Source organism: Podarcis gaigeae (genome assembly GCF_964106915.1).
Source record: "Podarcis gaigeae genome assembly, chromosome: 11".
Taxonomy (NCBI): Eukaryota; Metazoa; Chordata; class Lepidosauria; order Squamata; family Lacertidae; genus Podarcis; species Podarcis gaigeae.
Genome location: NC_139687.1, coordinates 8,985,308 through 9,005,707, shown reverse-complemented (window position 1 = coordinate 9,005,707; position 20,400 = coordinate 8,985,308). Strand labels below are relative to the sequence as shown.

Sequence of the window (20,400 nt, the reverse complement as noted above, 5' to 3'; positions counted from 1 at the left end):
TACCTTTGTAGAAAGGTAGGGCATAAGGAGAGTCATACAAAGTTCACACAGAAGCATATTATTGCTCACTTCAGCTTGCCTGTGGAAACAACTCAGAGGCTATGAAAGAAAGAAGAATAAGAACAGGAAGATTTAAAGAAGGAACTATTGGAAACTCAAAGCAGTAGAAACATAAGATGATTGGACCTACTGAACTTGAAGCATGGGAAGCCCCAACAAAAATTTATAATTTGACAAAATATTTGGACTTTATGATATGTATTTGTATAATTTGGAATATCTAATGTGATTGGATTGGATTGTTAAAATGGAAAACTTAATAAAAATTATTATTTTTTAAAAAGAAAAGAAAGAAAAGTAGGGCATAATCGATGATGACAGAGTAGCAGCAGTAGTGGCGGTGAGAGCAGTAGAAACTCTTCCTAACTGAGAGTCCCTACATGCATACAGCTGTGCTGGTTTTGACCTATGAAGCCTTAAATGGCTCAGAACCGCAATACTTTAAGAACTGCCTCTTTCCATATGAACCTACCTGGACCCTGAGATCATCTTCTGAGGCCCTCCTTCGTGAGGTCCCTCAAGAGGTCCGGAGAGTGGCATCAAGAGAACAGGGCCTTGTCTGCAGTGGCTCCCCATCTGTGGGAAGTTTGCCTGGACCCTTCATTATACACCTTTAGGCTTCAGACAAAAACCTTCCTTTTTAACCAGGCCTTTGGTTGATCTGATTTACATCCTCTGCCCTTTTAAAATGTGGGGTTTGGGGTGGGGTATTGGGACGTTTTTATTTTGATTATGTATTTTGGGGCTTTATCTTTTGATTTATTCTGCGAACCACCCTGAGACCTCCAGGTATAGGGTGGTATATAAATTCAATAAATGAAGAAAAAGAAGAAGAAGAAGAAGAAGAAGAAGAAGAAGAAGAAGAAGGGCTTTCAGACTTTGATTTCTTTATTTGCTGTTAGCATTTTTTCTCCAAGGAGTTCAAGGTGACACACATGGTTGTTCCCCTCCTCATTTAATCCTCACAACAACCTTGTGAGGTAGGTTTGGCTGAGAGGAAGTGACAGGCCCAAGGGCACACAGTGAGCTTCACGGCCAAGTGAACCCTCACGTCCCAGGTCCTAGTCCAACACTCTAACCCAGGGGTCAGCAAGATTTACCGGCCATGGGCTGGATCACTCCCACAGAAATTGTCTGTGGGCCGGACTGGCGCAGCGCAATGCCGAAAATTGCTTCTGTGCATGCCCAGACGCTGAAAAATGCACCTGCGCAGAAGCAATTTTCAGCATCTGGGCATGCACAGAAGCAATTTCTGATATCTGCACGTGCTCAGATGCAATTTCCGGCGCTGCTCGGCAAGCCCCTGCGCTGCACTGGGGGGGGGGACTTGCTGAGCATGAGGCTCGGTTGGGGGGCAGCTCGTGGGCTGGTCAAACGGTCTTTGTGGGCCGCATCCTGCCCATGGGCCGCACATTGCCGACCCCTGCTCTAACCACTGCACTGGCTGTCTACTCGCATAGAGGTAGGGGCAGCTGCAGCAGACATGTCTGAACATTTCTCATAGTTGTGAATAATGATTCATTCCTTCCTTTTTGTGTTTTTAAAACAAGTTTGTACCACCCTCCATCCAAAAAAGAGAGACCTCACATTTAAATACTGGCAAGGAAGACAACAGATCTAGGACTTGCCGATCAGAAGGTCGGTGGCTCGAATCCCCGTGACGGGGTGAGCTCCCGTTGCTCAGTCCCTGCTCCTGCCGACCTAGCAGTGCGAAAGCACAAAGAGCAAGTAGATAAATAGGTACTGCTCCGGTGGGAAGGTAAACCGCGTTTCCATGTGCTGCTCTGGTTTGCCAGAATCGGCTTAGTCATGCTGGCCACATGACCCAGAAGCTGTACGCCAGCTCCCTTGGCCAGTAAAGCGAGATGAGCGCTGCAAACCCAGAGTTGGCCACAACTGGACCTAATGGTCAGGGGTCCCTTTACCTTTACCTAAGGAAGACAGACTTCAGCAAGTTAAGAAAAAGATCTGGGTTGAACTATACAGGTTTTGCTTAGTGTCTAAGATGTGGATGTCAGGCAAGCCTCCTTAGATAGGCTGTCCATATTCAGAGCAACACACCCACAAAGGCTCTTCTTCTGGTTGCCACCCCCTTCACATTTTGCCAGGGTGGCAATTACAGAAAGGGCACATGGGAGATGGATGCCATTCCTTAAGGTACCGTAAGTTTCCTTTATCCTTTGAGTAATAATTGCAGGCGGTTGTGATAAGCTGACCGTTGCAACACCAGTGGGTTCCAGGGTTAATCGGTCATGCATGCCAGGTCCAGCTTTGCTCGGTTTGCTCTGACAATCCTATTATGTTAAAGCACTGCAAAAACAAAGAGGAAGGATCGCTTCCAGTTTGCAGTGTTTAACCTTGCAGCACTGTAAATAAAGCTTGATTGAAATTTCCAGGGCCAGTTCCTTAATGTCTCCAGTCTTATCTTGCTTCTGATAAAGGTGGAGGAGAGAGCCCGAGCAATCGCTTTCGGATGGACTTTCTTGACACCAAATATTGGAAGCCTTCAACAGTTTAATGCCAAACCTTTTGCATTCCAGTCAAGGGAAAACAGCAGCTCAGCATTCTACATCTGTTGGTTTAATGCCTAGACCATTTTTGGGTGCATGCCATGAAAAGAAAGGAACAGAACAGGGCAACGGTGGTGAGAAACATTTCCCAGTTGTTTTACTGTTGCCTTTCATTTAAGTCAGCCTTCGGATCTTAGCAAATGGCATCAAGTGTGAAATTTCATCTATTACACACACACACACACACACACACACACACACACACTATTTTTAATATACCTGTAGGACTAGGAGTCTTTGTATTAGGAATATACCCAGGTCAGAAATAGCATTTAAATAAAGATTATCTCTCCTGAAATCTAATAACTGTGCTGTTTCCCTCTTTGTTCTGCCTTCAATTACAGTATTGTAAGGGCAAATATAAGCCTTGGATGCTGAGAGAGAGTTCTGGTTCTTTTATATGTTTCTCTTCAGGGTTTCTTCCTTTATTAAAGAGTGCGTTTTTAAGAAACTTCATCACAAATGTAACATAGAAATATAAACATATTTCATACATTATAATACTATACAACTTATAAATATATTAGTTATAAGTGCAATGTTGATGTCTAATACACAATCACATCATCAGTCATTAACTAGAGCTAAATAATACTACAGTCCTGAGAGGAAAATAACCTGAGATTAATCATTCCCTAACTCATTTATTTCATCTGTGCTCTTGGCTCTTACACTTCCCCAACAAAAGAGATGGATATGCTGGGTGGTATTCAACTAAGTTTTAGTTAGAATAGATCTGTTGAAATTAATGAACCTAACTTAGTCATGTTCATGTTTTACTCTGAGTAAAGTTTAGCTGAATACCAACCACAGAGTATTGCACTCTATTGGTTCAATATTAGAGAAACAAACTCATTTTTTCTATAAAAAACTGCAAGCAACCACAGAAAGTTTTGTAAAAATTAGAAATTAATCTGAATATTGTATGGAGTACAGTGTCTATACGTTCACAGTCACCTTACATTACACAACCATATTGACTATGGAACCAACTACCTGTCCCAAAGGATTTCTGGTGGTCATCAAAACAAAATTAGGTTTTTGAAAACTCTGGTATGAACATAACCATAATGAAGCCTGGAAAATCCCAAGCATGCTTGCTCAGAAGCATGTCTCCTGATTCTAACAGGATTTACTTCTAAACAGCTATGCCATCCGCAAATTCCTTTACAAGGTTGATAGTGTTATTAAAATTTTACAAAAGAACCAATTTTTTTTTTTACAAAGGAACTAAAATGAGTCTTAAACATATCCTTTCTTAAGTTTATCCAGGCAATATAAAGTAATTTCTCTGGTATATATAAGTGATAGTCAAAACCTAAGAATGTCAAAGGTTTCCATATACAGACGCAAAATGTGAGTGAAAGTGGATATTCATCTTGAATTGGGATTTCAAAAAAAGCGTTACCAAGTTTTGAAAAGCAGCAGTTCTGCAGTGCTTTTGTAGAACATCTAAAGCAATGTTACCTAGACCCCTTAGTTATAATTAGCAGCCTTGTAATTATATAAGTGAAGATACTGATTGAGAATTTCTTCCCTGGTTCTGAATACAGCAACCATTTTATGACCGCAGCAGCACCCGCTGGCCTGGAATGCAAAATATTAGTCTGTTAAAAAAAAAATTGTTAACTTGATGGCCGCTGACCTAGGATGAAATTACTGTGGTACCTCGGGTTACATACATTTCAGGTTACGCTAACTCAGAAATAGTGCTTCAGGTTAAGAACTTTGCTTCAGGTTGAGAACAGAAATCAGGCTCCGGCGGCGCGGCAGCAGCAGGAGGCCCCATTAGCTAAAGTGGTGCTTCAGGTTAAGAACAGTTTCAGGTTAAGTACGGACCTCCGGAACGATTTAAGTACTTAACCTGAGGTACCACTGTACTTGGAAGCAAGAATTATTAATTTTTGAGGGAGGGTTGGGTGGGTGATCCTGGAGGGAAGAAAACCAAGTGAGGCTTGGTTGAAGGGGTCAGCCTCTTTTCTTTGGCCTTAGCCCCACCCCTGGCCAGCCGTCCATTGTCCTCCCTGGCCGAGGGCTGGTCAAAGGCCAACCCAAGCAGGTGGGGGGCACCTGTCCAGCTTGGTGCTGCAAACCCCGCCCACCTGTAGGGAAGGGAGGGCAGAAAATGTGGTAGTCCCCGGAAATGACTGGCAGAATCCGAGACCAGGGAGAAGATTTGGTGGAAGAAGATTGGAAGAAATTTAAAGATTATTTACAGAAACATTGTAAAATTATTGAATGTTAAAATTGTTATGTAGTGAAGTTTCACCCTGGGCCAGCAGGGGGATACTGTATATAGTTTTCACTCAGGTCTGTAGATAGTTTTCACTCAGGTCCACGTCAGTTATTTTAGGTGGGAACTCTGGGCTGTTGTTGCTACAATGTTGACAGCCGGCTGCCTATAAAAGCAGGCCGGCTGAGCTGTTTGCAGTCAGTTCTATTCCAGCTTACAAAATAAAGAGCTACTTGGAGAAATCGCTGTGCCGTCTGCTATGTCAACCCACAACTTAACAAAAATGATGTTGGAATGAAACGAAGTGGTTTTAGTAATAAGGTTAAACAGGAATATGTAAAAATGGATTGATATTACATGAAAATATAAAGTTATAATATGTGAAGATAAAGAACTAAGATAAAACAAAGAGGGTAAGGATTTGCTGAATTAACTATCTGAACTGGAATACAAAAAAGGGAGGTGTGAGGAAGTCATGAAAATAAGTAAATGAATTGTAAGATATAGAAAAAGGGACTTATTTTTAACTGTTTTTATTTTTTCTGTAATTTGTATTTTTTGTTTTTTCCTTTTATCATTTTTGTAACCTTTTTCTTATTGAAAATTTAATAAATATTATTTTTAAAAAAAAAATAGAGGCAGGAAACGTCCAGACTAGTGTGCTGGTGCACTTATTATTTTTATTTATTTATATTTTTATTGCTGAATTTATATACCACCCTATACCCGAAGGTCGCAGGTTCACAGAACAAAATCAGAATATGAAACCACAAAATATATAAGCAAAATAAAAAACAACCCAATAAACCCCACATTTTAAAAGAGAGGAAAAAAAGAAAAGAAAATATGGTAGTCCCACACAGCTGTGTGTCTGTTACACATATAAATTGGACAAAAATGAAAAAGAAGAGCCAGTCATTTTTATTTTTATGTTTAAAAATCAAATTTAGATGGAAATAATTCTAATGGAGAAAACTGCTGTAGAAGCATCTTGTAGTGCAAGATGCATATTCTGGTCTTCAGTCACGGGTAGCTTGTGTTGTGACGTGGGGTTTGTGATTTCAGCTCTCTTGACATAATATGCTGGAGACAGTTCTCTAGTAACACTTCTTTATTAAAGCAAACAAGACTGAGACTTAAGGAGGGGAGAGCTACATTTATAGGGACAGGGAACAAGCTAGAAAGGATACATTTTGGAGGGAACAATCTCAGGCAATCACAGTCCTGCCTTTTGGAGAGAACCAATAAGACAGAGGATCCAAATACAGCAGCTTAAATGAACCAATAGTAGCTGTACCCTCTGAACCAAAAGGCAGTTACTTTACCCTAATGCAATACAGACAATAATAATACAGATATAAAATCCTTTGACTCAATACACAACAGCTTGTCCATACTTTTTAAATTTTACAGTGCTGTACAGAGCTGTAGATAGCTGCTTCCAGATGATTTTGGCTTTCAGCCATACTCTTCAGCTCGTGTGGCCAATTGTCTAGGATGATGTTCATCAATATCTGGAGAGCCACAAGTTCTCTATCCTTGCTGCAGAGTAAAATAGTAAAGTGGCTGATTTTTGTTCCACCAAGGGAAAATATCTGCATACCAGTTTATTGTTGCACATTGTTTCTAAATTTAGTGTTGTATATTGTTTTAATTGTCTGTTTTAACCATATTTGCACAGCAGTTTTTTAATGTTGTGAGTGTCCTCTATTTAAGAGGCTTCTACTCCGCAGCCTCTTATAGCTGTTTTATCTGCGAGTCTTTTAGTTCTTATGCTCTTACAGCTGTTTTAACTGCGTGTCTTTGTTGGTTTTTAGCTCTTATCTATTTTAATTATTAGTTTTTTATCTATCCATTATCTGTGTTTAATCTTATATTTTATTCGGATGTTTTATGCCTGTTTCCTTGTCCTCATTTGCCCTAACAATTATCGGTCAAAAATCCCAACTGCTATTTTATCTATATGTTTTTCTTAATCCTGGTCTGTGACCGTAATAAAGTTCATTCACATCTGCATACCTGCATTCCCCCCCTTGCACAGTGAAAGGCAATTGGTTTTAGCAGTTTTATATTGTACAACACTTTCAAAGTGTATATCAAATGACAGCATAAAAGATGATAAATTAATAAATATCGACAGAGCCCCTCCATTATGAAATGAGCATAGGAATACGGGTAAATGCTATTTCTCATGTTCACTTACTTGAACAGGCTGAAAGGATAAGCACAATGTATTGGAGGTTTTAAAATGTGGAAGGCTACAAATATAGTTCCCAGTGGAGGTGAACGTGAGCTGGAAGTGAAACTGAAGAAGCAAGCTAAGTCGATAACCATTTCTGGGCTACGAGAAAATCAGGCAAAACATCTGTTGAAAAACAAGACCGAGATGTATTTGAAGGAATAGGCAAACTGTTCTCTGAGTACAAAAGCAAAACTTACCAGACCAAATAGGTCTGTAATGCTTGGCCTTAGAAAGTTGCCAGTGCTTTAAAAACACAGGGAAGAGTGGAGGAGCCAAGAGAATAAATGCATTCATTAGTACAGTAATACTGTAGTACAGTGGTGCCTCGCAAGACGAAATTAATTCGTTCCGCAAGTTTTTTCGTCTTGCGAGTTTTTCGTCTTGCGAAGCACGGTTTCCCATAGGAATGCATTGAAAATCAATCAATGCGTTCCTAAGGAAACCGCCTTCAGTCCAGGTCCGGGGACAGTCTGTCCCCCAACCTCTTCTGAAGTCTGGGGGGGACAAGGGCTTTTCTTCCCACCCCCAGCATTTTAAAAAACCCCGGGACAGCAGAGGACTTCTCCGCTGTCCCGGGGTTTTTTAAAATGCTGGCGGGCGGCAGCGCTGCCGCCCACCAGCATTTTAAGATCGCCCCAGACAGCGGACTTCTCCGCTGTCCCGGGGCAATTTTAAAGCCCCCGGGAAGGCAGGCGGGGGGGAGCAAAGACTTTCGCCCCCCGCCAGCCTTCAGAAGAGGTCCTGGACCTCCCCCCCGCCGCCTGCCTTCAAAAGCCGTCCGGGAAAGCGGAGAAAGCGCTGCGTTTCTCCGCTCTCCCGGGAAGGCAGGCAGGGGGGAGCAAAGACTTTTGCCCCCCGCCGGCCTTCAGAAGAGGTCCTGGACCTCTTCTGAAGGCTGGCGGGGGGCAAAAGTCTTTGCTCCCCCCCCCCCGCCTGCCTTCAAAAGCTGTCCGGGATAGCGGGAAGCGCTTCCCTGCTATCCTGGACCGCTTTTAAAATGCTGGCGGTGGGGAGCAAAGCCTTTCGGCCCCCGCCGGCCTTCCTGGACCTCTTCTGAAGGCCGGGGGGGGGGAAAGGCTTTGCTCCCCACCGGCAGCATTTAAAAGAGGTCCCCGGAGATTTCCCTATGGGCTTTCTTCTTGCGAAGCAAGCCCATAGGGAAATTCGTCTTGCGAAGCGCCTCAAAAAACGGAAAACCCTTTCGTCTAGCGGGTTTTTCGTCTTGCGAGGCATTCGTCTTGCGGGGCACCACTGTATATACAGGTGAAACTCGGAAAATTAGAATATAATGGAAAAGTTCATTTATTTCAGTAATTCAACTTAAAAGGTGAAACTAATATATGAGATAGACTCATGACATGCAAAGCGAGATACGTCAAGCCTTTATTTGTTATAATTGTGATGATCATGGCATACAGCTGATGAAAACCCCAAATTAACAGTCTCAGAAAATTAGAATATTAAATGAAATCAGCAAAACAAGGATTGCAAATAGACCAGTATTGGACCTCTGAGAAGTAGAAGCATGCATATGTACTCAGTACTTGGTTTGGGCCCCTTTTGCATCAATTACTGCCTCAATGCGGCGTGACATGGATGCTATCAGCCTGTGGCACTGCTGAGGTGTTATGGAAGACCAGGATGCTTCAATAGTAGGTTCAATGCCCATGGGATTACTGTACTTGATTGGCCAGCAAACTCGCCTGACCTGAACCCCATAGAGAATCTATGGGGCATTGCCAAGAAAAAGATGAGAGACCTGAGACCAAGCAATGCAGAAGAGCTGAAGACTGCTATTGAAGCATCCTGGTCTTCCATAATCACGTGCCAGCATTCTGCTTGCCTGGATAGGCTTGTTTCAACAATGTTTTAAGCAGCAAAGAGTATTGCCAATAGGCAGAGAGTTTTACAGTTATCATTTCCAGTAATCATGAAATGAGTATAATGTAATCCCTGTAACAGTCACAGTTCTACAGATCGAAGTGGCCAGGATAAGGCAATCACACAATTAAACTGGTCCCAAGTTGTTGCTAATCCTACCACCTTGAAGTTGGCCCAGCAGCAAATCAGCAAGGAGTGCAGATCTCTTGAGTAGAGGTGCTATATTGCTGGCAGGGTCTTAATCCTGTCAGAAACTATACTGCAGCACTCTGTACTAATTTTATCTCCTGGATCAAGCAGGGATCCCACCCACCCACATTATTGCAACACAGTGGGGGGCAGGCTTTGAATGCCATTTCTCCAACACTGGAGCCATGCCAACAGCAGCCGCCATGCCAACATCAAGGGTGGGGCAAGAAGGCAGTGCCTCACCCCAGGGCCGGATTTAGGTTTGATGAGGCCCTCAGCTACTGAAGGTAATGGGGCCCTTTATATGTCCAGCTGTCCTTTGTCAACAACAAATTGTCACCGTTTTTTTGTGTTGAATATGGCGCTGTGGGTTAAACCACAGAGCCTAGGACTTGCCAATCAGAAGGTCGGTGGTTCGAATCCCCACGGCGGGGTGAACCCCCATTGATCGGTCCCAGCTCCTGCCAACCTAGCACTTTGAAAGCACGTCAAAGTGCAAGTAGATAAATAGGCACCGCTCTGGTGGGAAGGTAAACGATGTTTCCGTGCGCTGCTCTGGGTCACGCGGCTTAGTCTTGCTGGCCACATGACCCGGAAACTGTACGCCTGCTCCCTCAGCCAATAAAGCGAGATGAGCGCCACAACTGTAGAGTCGGCCACGACTGGACCTAATGGTCAGGGGTCCCTTTAGCTTTACCTATATGCTATATGATAATTTATGGATCCATTCCGGAGCCCCATTCGCAACCTGAAAGGAACACAACATGGATCATTATTCACCGCTTCTGCACATACCCGTGACGTCATTTTGCGCATCTGTGCATGTGTGAGTGGCAAAACCCGGAAGTAACCCTTTCCAGTACTTCCAGGTCGCCGCGGGACGCAACCTGAAAAAACATCATAAAGCAAACGTAACATGATGTAAGACTGTATAAAGAAATGAGCAAACCAGTGATATTTTAGGGAGCAGGCTAGCAGGCGGGGCCCGTTACTTACATCATAGGAGCCTACACAACACAAAACACTGTTGCTGTAGGTAGGTTTTATTTTGTTTGTTTTTTATCTTATATTTTGGAAATGTACATCCAGTTTTTTTTCCTTTAATTTTTTTGGGAGATATAGCTTGTTTAGCTTAGATATAATTCCAGCACTGCCTGCATAATGGTTCCATTTATTTCGTGGAGTTTCCTTGAGAAGCTGATTCATGACTGGGTGTGTTTCAGAAACAGCTCCCTGTCTAGAGTTTTCTTAATCGCTCTCCTTTTTATGACAGGCAGTGCTGTATAGTGGTTAGGATGTCAGGCTGGGATGTGGGAGTCCCAGGGTTCAAATCTCCACTCAGCAATGAAGGTCCCTGAGGAACTTTGAGCCAGTTGTTTATTTTTCAGCCTAACCACGTCACGTGGCTGTTGTGAGGGGGAAATGGAAGGGGGGGAAAGCAGAATCTAAAGGAAAAGTGAAGTAAATAAGTCAATTTGTAAAATGCAGGTAAAAGTGAAAAGCTAAGTAACAACTTGGGATGCGGGTGGCGCTGTGAGTTAAAACACAGAGCCTAGGGCTTGCTGATCAAAAGGCTGGTGGTTCGAATCCCCACGACGGGGTGAGCTCCCATTGCTCGGTCCCAGCTCCTGCCAACCTAGCAGTTTGAAAGCACATCAAAGTGCAATTAGATAAATAGGTACCGCTCTGGCGGGAAGGTAAACGGTGTTTACGTGAGCTGCCCTGGTTCACCAGAAGTGGCTTAGTCATGCTGGCCACATGACCTGGAAGCTGTATGCCGGCTCCCTCGGCCAGTAACGCGAGATGAGCACCACAACCCCAGAGTCGGCCACGAATGGACCTAATGGTCAGGGGTCCCTTTACCTTTAAGTAACAACTTACAAGTGACCTGTCCTCTAGCCAAGCTATCCTATATGTGGCCATCTTTCTCCATCTCTATGGTGTCAAGATGCAAAGGGTGAAATATGACCTCTGTAGCTTTAGCACGTTTGCAGAAGAGGAGCAAGTTCTAGCTTGCCAAAATCCTGCCTTCAATACAACTATTAAATTTTGGAGTCCCCCTTTCCAGTTTTGTGTCTGGTCACCGCATTCCAGTCTTTTGACCTGTTTTCTAAAAATAATATTTAATCAAACAGAAAGAAAAACAAGAGTTGGGCAATGCCTTCAGCAGGACCAAGCTAAAAGGCATGGAAATGTGGTGTGCTTTAAAGTTCTCCACAACTCTACATCAGGCGAGATGCTACACAAGTTAAGGAGTGGTTGCAGGACAAGATGATGCAGAAGAGGAGGAGGAGGAGGAGGAAGAAGAAGAAGAAGAAGAAGAAGAAGAAGAAGAAGAAGAAGAAGAAGAAGAAGAAGAAGAAGAAGAAAGATTGAAGCTGGAAGAAGAAGAAGAAGAAGAAGAAGAAGAAGAAGAAGAAGAAGAAGAAGAAGAAGAAGAAGAAAGATTGAAGCTGGATGTTATAGCCATAAAGTAGCAATAGTAATAGTAATTTACTACAACTACAACAACAACAACAACAACAACAATTTATTATTTGTACCCCGCCCATCTGACTGGGTTTCCCCAGCCACTCTGGGCGGCTTCCAACAAAGATTAAAAATACGTTAAAGTCTTCTTATAGATATTGTGCAATCCATATGCTAGACTCAGTCTAATTCCCAGGTGATGAGATACCATGTTCACGTTGAGGATGTTGCAAAGCATTGCACCCACTAGGTGAAGACCAATGCTAAAGCAGATTCCTAGTGAAGAATCCACTTTACCGCCTGCTGTGCTTGTGAGTGACTTCTCCCCCTCCAGTCAGAAGTGTTTATGTATCTTCGGGGAGGGGTAGGAACTAGTCAGCTCAGAGAGATTAGAACTGATGGGTTGTACCTCTGCAAAGCATTTCCCAGCAGAGGAGCTACTAGGAGCCGTGTATTTGTCCTGTGGTGCTCTAGGCTAGAGATACATACATATGCCCTTTTTCTGTTGCTATAGTTACTCCTTGTATGTTTGGAGTACAGGCAACTACACAGAACAGCCTAAAGAGCCCTCCCTTGCAAACTGCATTGGAACTAAAGGTCCTTTAAAAAAACGACAGGAAAATGTATTGGAAACAAAACACCAGGTAAGTCTGCTTTTTTTCTCTCCTATAACTGCCTTGACTTCAAGGAGACACCTTCTCAATCTTTGCATGCACAGAGGCAAATTCTAAGCAAATTTTAGACACGCAAAAGCTTGCTATTTGGCTCCAGCGAGAGTAAATGGTAATTGACAGAGCTGCAGAAGGCTTTACTAATTAGACTACAAATGTATTTAGGAAGCAGCTGCCCTGGTGATATTATGAAACAGAATGCAGCTGTTAAACTAGGATTCCATGGATGTGCAGGATAGCATCCTTCATTTGGCAACAATGGTGGCTGAGCCATTCAGCTGCTTTAGTCTAGTTTTGAAGAGTAAGATTCCCAGCTTGAAGTCTCATTGAATTTAGTTTTGACTTGCAGCACAGTACAAAAGCATGTCTACTCAGAAGTAAGTCCCGCTGAGTTCAATGGGGCTTACTCCCAGGTAAGCAGCAAGAGGATTGCAGCCTCACTCCTTAGTGGGTACTAGCTATCTAAGACATTATTAGAGCAGAGCCATTGCAATCAATGCATTTAAGTGTTTTTAGTTGGTCTACTCTTGAGTATGACTTATGCCGATTGTCACGCAGTGTGTTTAGTATTGCATTCTTTACCTTACGATTAAGGTGACATCCCTATGTACTAACTTACACCATGAGACATTTTATGGGATATCATTTGAGTTTATTATGAACTACTTTGGTGTTTCTTGTTTGTAAATGAAAAAAGAGCATGAAAACCTTTTTACTAAATAAAGTACTTGGAAGTCATGTCCCATTAAATTAAGTGGGATTTACTTCTGAGTAGACATGCCTTGGCATGTACCATTCTCTCAAACCCTTTTCTATATAAACTATTTCTTCTGATTTTGCATTTCTAGGTTTATTTTAGCAATGACTCTGGCCTTGCAAAGCATTCACTTTGGAAAAGGTGAGAAGCTCCTTCTTCTTCTATTTTTTTTTTTGTCTCAACACTGTTAAAAGTGTACACTACTAAAAAACCACAAACCTATATCATCTTATTTTTTTATCACCTTGTCTTCTATAAGGGTCCAGGCAAGAGCAAATACAGGATGCTGATGCCACAGTCCCAAAGGATAACGTCAAAGACCAACTCACAACATTAAATACCTTCAATGAGATGAACCAGAGTTATGAGAGCAGGAAACAGCTCAATAAGCCAATAGTGCCTTTCATTGGTCTTACTGAAAGTAGGTAACAATGTCATTTGCCATCTTTATGCTGCCAAAACAATCATTATATACTGCAGAGATGGCCTGTGGCCCTTGCGATGTCATTGGATTCCAACTGGTCCCAGCCATCTGTATTTGCAGAAATAGCAGAGACAAAAAGTCTGGTATAGAGTTTTGAAATGTATATAGTCTTGAGCAAAGGAGGCCCAAGCTCAAATCCTTGCTCTGCCACCAAACTTCCTGGGAATGCAATCCCAGATATGTTTACCTGGAGGTAAAACCCATTGTGTTCAATGGGGCTTCTTTCTACCTAAGTGATTTCAGGATTGCAGCCTAATTTTTAAGCTATCCTAGCTCACAGGGTTGTTGTGAGACTAAACTGAGGGACATCTCTAAAGCTCCTTGCAGGAAGGGTGGGATAAAAATGTAATAAATGCACATGTGTCCATTGGGAATCTGCTGTCAATTAACCCCAACCCTTGTGCCATATCTAATTTAATACTCAAATGTTCATGGGTGCTAATTCTGTGGATATATTTTATGGTGGTTCAAGCATTTTTTATGCTGTTGTATATCTGAACAGGGGGACGCGGGTGGCGCTGTGGGTTACACCACAGAGCCTAGGGCTTGCCGATCAGAAGGTCAGTGGTTCAAATCCCCGCGACGGGGTGAGCTCCCATTGCTCGGTCCCTGCTCCTGCCAACCTAGCAGTTCAAAAGCACGTCAAAGTGCAAGTAGATAAATCTGGTGGGAAACGGCGTTTCCGTGCACTGCTCTGGTTCGCCAGAAGCGGCTTAGTCATGCTGGCAACATGACCACTTGGCCAATAAAGCGAAATGAGCGCCGCAACCCCAGAGTTGGTCACGACTGGACCTTTACCTATATCTGAATAGGAAATTATTATTATTATTATTATTATTATTATTATTATTATTATTATTCCCCAACCACTCTGGGCGGCTTCCAATAAAATATTAAAAATACAATAAAACATCAAACATTAAAAACTTCCCTAAACAGGGCTGCCTTCAGATGTCTTGTAAAAGTTGTGTAGTTCTTTATCTCCTTGACATCTGATGGGAGGGCGTTCCACGGGGCAGGTGCCACTACCGAGAAGGCTCTCTGTCTGGTTCCCTGTAACTTTGCTTCTTGCAGTGAGGCAACCACCAGAAGGCCCTTGGCGCTGGACGGCAATGTTCTTACAGGGAAGTGCTACAGTTCCCATGTAATATGTTTATGGCTTAGGTCAATCATTGAGCTATATTGAGCTATATCAGAAATACTCTTTCTAGCCAGTGATAATAGAAGAGCATAAGAAGAGCATGAGAAGAGCTATTAATAGAAGAGCATGAGAAGAGCTATTAATGTCACATAAAAACAAGGCCATGTGCTTGTTAATTTTATTTCAGTTCATTGTGTTCAGCTAAACCATGGGTAGGCAAACTAAGGCCCGGGGGCCAGATCCGGCCCAATCGCCTTCTAAATCCAGCCCGCGGACGGTCCAGAAATTAGCGTGTTTTTACATGAGTAAAATGTGTCCTTTTATTTAAAATGCATCTCTGGATTATTTGTGGGGCCTGCCTGGTGCTTTTACATGAATAGAATGTGTGCTTTTATTCAAAATGCATCTTATTGTTTGTGGGGCATAGGAATTCATTCATTTCCCCCACAAAAATATAGTCTGGCCCCGCACAAGGTCTGAGGGACAGTGAACCAGCCCCCTGCTGAAAAAGTTTGCTGACCCCTGAACTAAACTATAACCCATCAGTAATCTGCAAATCCAGGACCAGTCGTTGTTTCACAAACATTTGTTAGAGGGTCATAAGAAAAATCTGACTTTCATTCTTTTTGGCAAATGTCTGTCATGCTACTTTCAAAGAAAACCCATTTATTTAAGTGATGAGTGAGGTCTGCTTCTGGGAAAGTGGACTTATATGAAGTCCACAAGCTTCTTCAGCAGAGACATGCCAGGGGGTTGCTGCCTGGCCACTGAGTAATCCCTGGTAGTGTGCTTTTAATCCTTATCTAAACAAACTGGGCTTAACTGAGCAAACACTCTTAACAGGCAGCTAATTTTATTGTCCCCTCAAGGCCAATAAAAATCAGACCTTTGGCAGCCAGGGAGACTTGGTGGAACAAGTGAGAACGTAGGTTCAAAGAGGGTCTGCTTCTTAGTAAACCGTGGAATTATTCACTTCCAGGTAAAACGCTGAAGCGGGATTGCTGTCAAAATGGAGGAACGTGCATCCTCGGCAGCTTCTGTGCATGCCCCCAACACTTCACTGGCAGATACTGTGAATATGATCAAAGAAAGAGGTAAGGAAACTGACTGGGAGACATGGAGAGATGTGGTTTGTTTATAATTAAGGTCAATTGCTGGGGAAAAGAACAGTGAATTCAATGGAAAAGCTTTTGATGCAGCAGACACAGAGGAAGGGAGGCAATTTTTGCCTATTTACCTTTGCCTATTTACCTATGGGACACGGGTGGCGCTGCGGGTTAAACCACAGAGCCTAGGACTTGCCGATCAGAAGATTGGCGGTTTGAATCCCCGTGACGGGGTGAGCTCCCATTGCTCGGTCCCTGCTCCTGCCAACCTAGCAGTTCTAAAGCATGTCAAAGTGCATATAGATAAATAGGTACCACTCCAGCGGGAAGGTAAATGATGCGCTGCTCTGGTTCGCCAAGACAGCTTAGTCATGCTGGCCACATGACCTGGAAGCTGTACGCCAGCTCCCTCGGCCAATAAAGCGAGATGAGCGCTGCAACCCCAGAGTCGGCCACGACTGGACCTAATGGTCAGGGGTCCCTTTACCTTTACCTTACCTTTGTACTGCTCACTGGAGGCTGGTGCTCTTTGGCATGATTAGGATGGAAGACAGAGCAGGATTTCTAAACTATAATTGCTTATTATTTTATGTTATGTTTTCTGTGGACTGTTGGCCTGGGTTTAAGTTTTTCCTATGCTGCTGTTTCAATGATGATGATGTTGATGATGATAACATGTCAATATTAATTAATTCTGAACCTTCTGATCTGTCCTTGGCAGCAACTGTGGCGTGTTCAAACACGGACAGTGGATACGAAAGAGTTGCCATCTTTGTCGGTGTGCTTTTGGTGAACTGCACTGTCTATCTCCGCGAAACTGTGGTAAGATGAAACTTCAATCTATTGTTTTGCTAATCTGCTATATATTGATGGTCCTTCATCATTCTGACTTGTCACCAGTGAGCTTCCATTTTATTTACCTTTCCAGAAGGGTCCTCGTTTCTTGAGAGCTTAGCAACAAAGGTTATTTCAATGTATCTTCCTTTCTCCAAGCTATTTGAAACACTTCCAAATAAAATGTCACAACATACCATAACACTGGGGAACTTTCCCCTATTCCTAGTTTTAAATTTTCCTATCCCTCTAGCTGAATATTTGATGGAAGCAGAAAATAAGGCTCAAAAGGTTTCTTGCCAACAAAATATAGGCATGTAGAGCAATTTAAGGAATGGGCCATGTTGGAGTGTTGTTGTTGTTTAGTCGTTTAGTCGTGTCCGACTCTTTGTGACCCCATGGACCAGAGCACGCCAGGCACTCCTGTCTTCCACTGCCTTCCGCAGTTTGGTCAAACGCATGCTGGTAGCTTCAAGAACACTGTCCAACCATCTCATCCTCTGTGGTCCCCTTCTCCTTGTGCCCTCCATCTTTCCCAACATCAGGGTCTTTTCCAGGGAGTCTTCTCTTCTCATGAGGTGGCCAAAGTCTTGGAGCCTCAGCTTCAGGATCTGTCCTTCCAGTGAGCACACAGGGCTGATTTCCTTCAGAATGGATAGGTTTGATCTTCTTGCAGTCCATGGGACTCTCAAGAGTCTCCTCCAGCACCATAAGTGAAAAGCATCAATTCTTCTTTATGGTCCACCTCTCACTTCCATACATGACTACTGGGAAAACCATGGCTTTAACTGTGTTGGAGTAGTTCAGATTAAATTTTAGCATAATGATCCCTTCTGGCCTCAGAAATCTATGAAAGCCAGTCAGTTATGTGTATCTGTTATTTAAATGTCTTATCTTAACAAAGTTTATTGAGCAATTAGGCTACATCAGGAACTAACTCCACACTTGCTTGACTGCTAGGTAAAGGTAAAGGTACCCCTGCCCGTACGGGCCAGTCTTGACAGACTCTGGGGTTGTGCGCCCATCTCACTCAAGAGGCCAGGGGCCAGCGCTGTCCGGAGACACTTCCGGGTCACGTGGCCAGCGTGACATCGCTGCTCTGGCGAGCCAGAGCCGCACACGGAAACGCCGTTTACCTTCCCGCTAGTAAGCGGTCCCTATTTATCTACTTGCACCCGGAGGTGCTTTCGAACTGCTAGGTTGGCAGGCGCTGGGACCGAGCAGCGGGAGCGCACCCCGCTGCAGGGATTCGAACCGCCGACCTTTCGATCGGCAAGTCCTAGGCGCTGAGGCTTTAACCCACAGCGCCACCTGCGTCCCTGCTTGACTGCTAGTTATATGTAAAATATATGCTAAAAGTGTGATCCTTGATACACCCCCCCCACTAAATAATGATTCTCCCAGTTCAATTAAGTGCATTGTAAGGAGCAGGAGTTCAATAGAAGATGTTATTTTGGGGAAGAGCTTCCCTAGTTGAATTTCTGTCTGTCCTGAGGCTGTTAAAAGTACAGAAGGACTGTCTCCAGCATTAACTAGCTTGGGAAACTCCATTCTTAATGCCTTTATTTTGAAAGGTAGCCCCACTAATCAGAGTGTTCAGTATTTTTTCCTCCCTATAAATGGTTTAGGTCCTAGAGTATGGCTTTAAACTTAGAAGTTCCAGTGTAATATATGTGATCCTTGTAGGTTTGGGGTATTAATCTGTTTATTTCCTTTACTTGTGAGAAAAGGGTTAAAAATAAAAGGCATTCTATTAACTTCCTTGTGGTTTATATTTACATTTGATTATGCTGTGATTAATGCCTGCAAGAGCTGATAAGTTGGCTCACAAAGAGGTCCGCATTTGCACCTCTCAACTGAGAATGGGATCTGTGATTGGCTTCCAACAGATGTTAGCTTTAGCTTAAGTACTTGCAAAGAAGCAGAGGAAATTGCACAATCTGTTGAAATTCTTTGCAGAGAGGTCCCCCTGTTAACAAACTAACCATTTCTATTTTGTTTCTCAGCTGTAAGCGAGGAAGAGGAATGGATCCATTTACTTTCAAATGGCCAAAGATTAAAGAAAACAATGGGCTGCTTCTTCCTAGGCTGGTTCTTTGCACTCTGTGGACTGCTCTACCTGTTGTGAAAACTCTTTTAAGACTGGTATTCATAACCATGATTTGCCTTATGATGATGCTTGCCCTTCAAAAGAAGGAAGACTAAATGCTAAAACAAAGGACAGTGCTATATATAAAATTTATAGTGCCAGTTGTTGTTTTAAACTCCCAGTTCAACTTTCACAGTAAACTCAACAAACCTCACTTCTGCAATGTCCACAGAAAATTGCTCAAGAAGTAAAGAGGGGCTGAAACTTAACATTTTTGTTTCCAGGGATCAGGAACCTGCAGCTTTCCAGATACTGTTGGAGCCCAACCATATCTGGGAAGGCCTTAGGTTTCCCATTCTGATGTCGGTCAGATTGCTAAATCTAAAAAGGACATGCTGCTTTGACTCAGAAGGATTGGGACTGGTTGTTGCACTAGGTCCTAAAATTGGTCTCAGAAGTCCTGTTCTGAGCATCTCAGAAGAACCAGTGAGATGCTGGAATAGCTAGTCATAAAGTTATCCCTTGTGAAGTGCAAGCCCTACAGTGGCTAACAACTGCTTCATAGATTAGCCCCAGTATTAAACTAGTGTTTGTTAATGAAAAAGCACTATAATGCATTAATGCCTATTTTTGTTAACTTCTGTTTAAATCTGCTTTAAGCAGTTCTTTATTCTGAAGTGTTGACTCTTCCAGTGGAAGAAAAATGTATTTTTCTATCGCTTAGGTGCTGGAAACAGTAAGTGCTGTGTATATTCTGGAACTTTCTTTTCCTTGAAAGAATAAAACAAAACTTATGGAACATTAATGAATGTTTTCAGTACTCATCTCGTTTGCATGTGTTCAATCATATGTCAGTTCTGTCCCATTTCCCCATTAAATGAAACTTGGAACTTTGCATGAAAACTTGCATTCTAATTGCATTTTGAGACATCGTTTTGAGCTGCGAATTGCGTCAGAACATTTGGGAAGTGCAAAAGCCAGCGGGTAGCTGAAATCTACAGGCTAGTGAGGTCAGTTCCTAACAGCATCCACAGACTCTTCAAGCATCCTGAGTTAGGGCAAATTTGCATCGCTGCTTTTGGAGGCTTCCTTGAATCCATTCCAAACTGTCATTCCTTTTCCACACAGATCACACAAGCAGACAGTATATCAGTCCAATGCACCAGCTAACTATAAACTTAAAATTCCATGCTAAGCATATTTATTTGAAATAAATAAAAAAATAAATATGCTTCGCGTGGGATGCATGAGAAAATCCACATCATCCGTTCCTTGCAGGCAATTTCCAATAAATGAGCAGTTTGGTCGTGTTTTAATGTTGCCCATTTTATATGCCACACTTCAACAAACTTTCTGGGTGGCTTATATTATTGGAACTACAGAAGCCTGAACATCCATTTGATTTTTCCTTTCAATTTAAACATCAGCCAGTGTGGACACAAGCACAGACTTTTGGTGGCAGAGGGCTTAATTTGCTGAAATTTGCTATCCTTGAGTAGCCTATAGAACACATTTTTATCATGCTGTGAAATTGTTTTGTCTTGTTTTTTTACAAACAGCCCTTCCCATAATCTGGAGAAAATGCTCATATATGATTTTTGGGCTATGTACAGTGAAACTCTTGAATTATATTAGATACTCTCACTTGGACTTTACTTGAAATTTGTTTTTAAA

The 20,400-nt window shown here is 42.7% G+C and overlaps 1 protein-coding gene and 1 long non-coding RNA gene across 2 annotated transcripts in view; one reads left to right on the top strand and one right to left on the bottom strand.

Moving 5' to 3' along the window:
- Positions 1–19,411, top strand: part of LOC310826808 (cryptic protein-like) — a 189,445-nt gene extending 170,034 nt beyond the window's left edge. The window contains exons 2-7 of the mRNA XM_083702155.1: positions 12,159–12,288; positions 13,164–13,213; positions 13,332–13,493; positions 15,677–15,791; positions 16,525–16,625; positions 18,644–19,411. Of these exons, the coding sequence (XP_083558281.1) occupies positions 12,266–12,288; positions 13,164–13,213; positions 13,332–13,493; positions 15,677–15,791; positions 16,525–16,625; positions 18,644–18,765 (573 nt within the window). The 5' untranslated portion in view covers positions 12,159–12,265 and the 3' untranslated portion in view covers positions 18,766–19,411. The remainder of the gene's footprint in view (positions 1–12,158; positions 12,289–13,163; positions 13,214–13,331; positions 13,494–15,676; positions 15,792–16,524; positions 16,626–18,643) is intronic.
- Positions 1–20,400, bottom strand: part of LOC310826833 — a 338,675-nt gene that overhangs the window by 187,724 nt on the left and 130,551 nt on the right. The window lies entirely within an intron of this gene.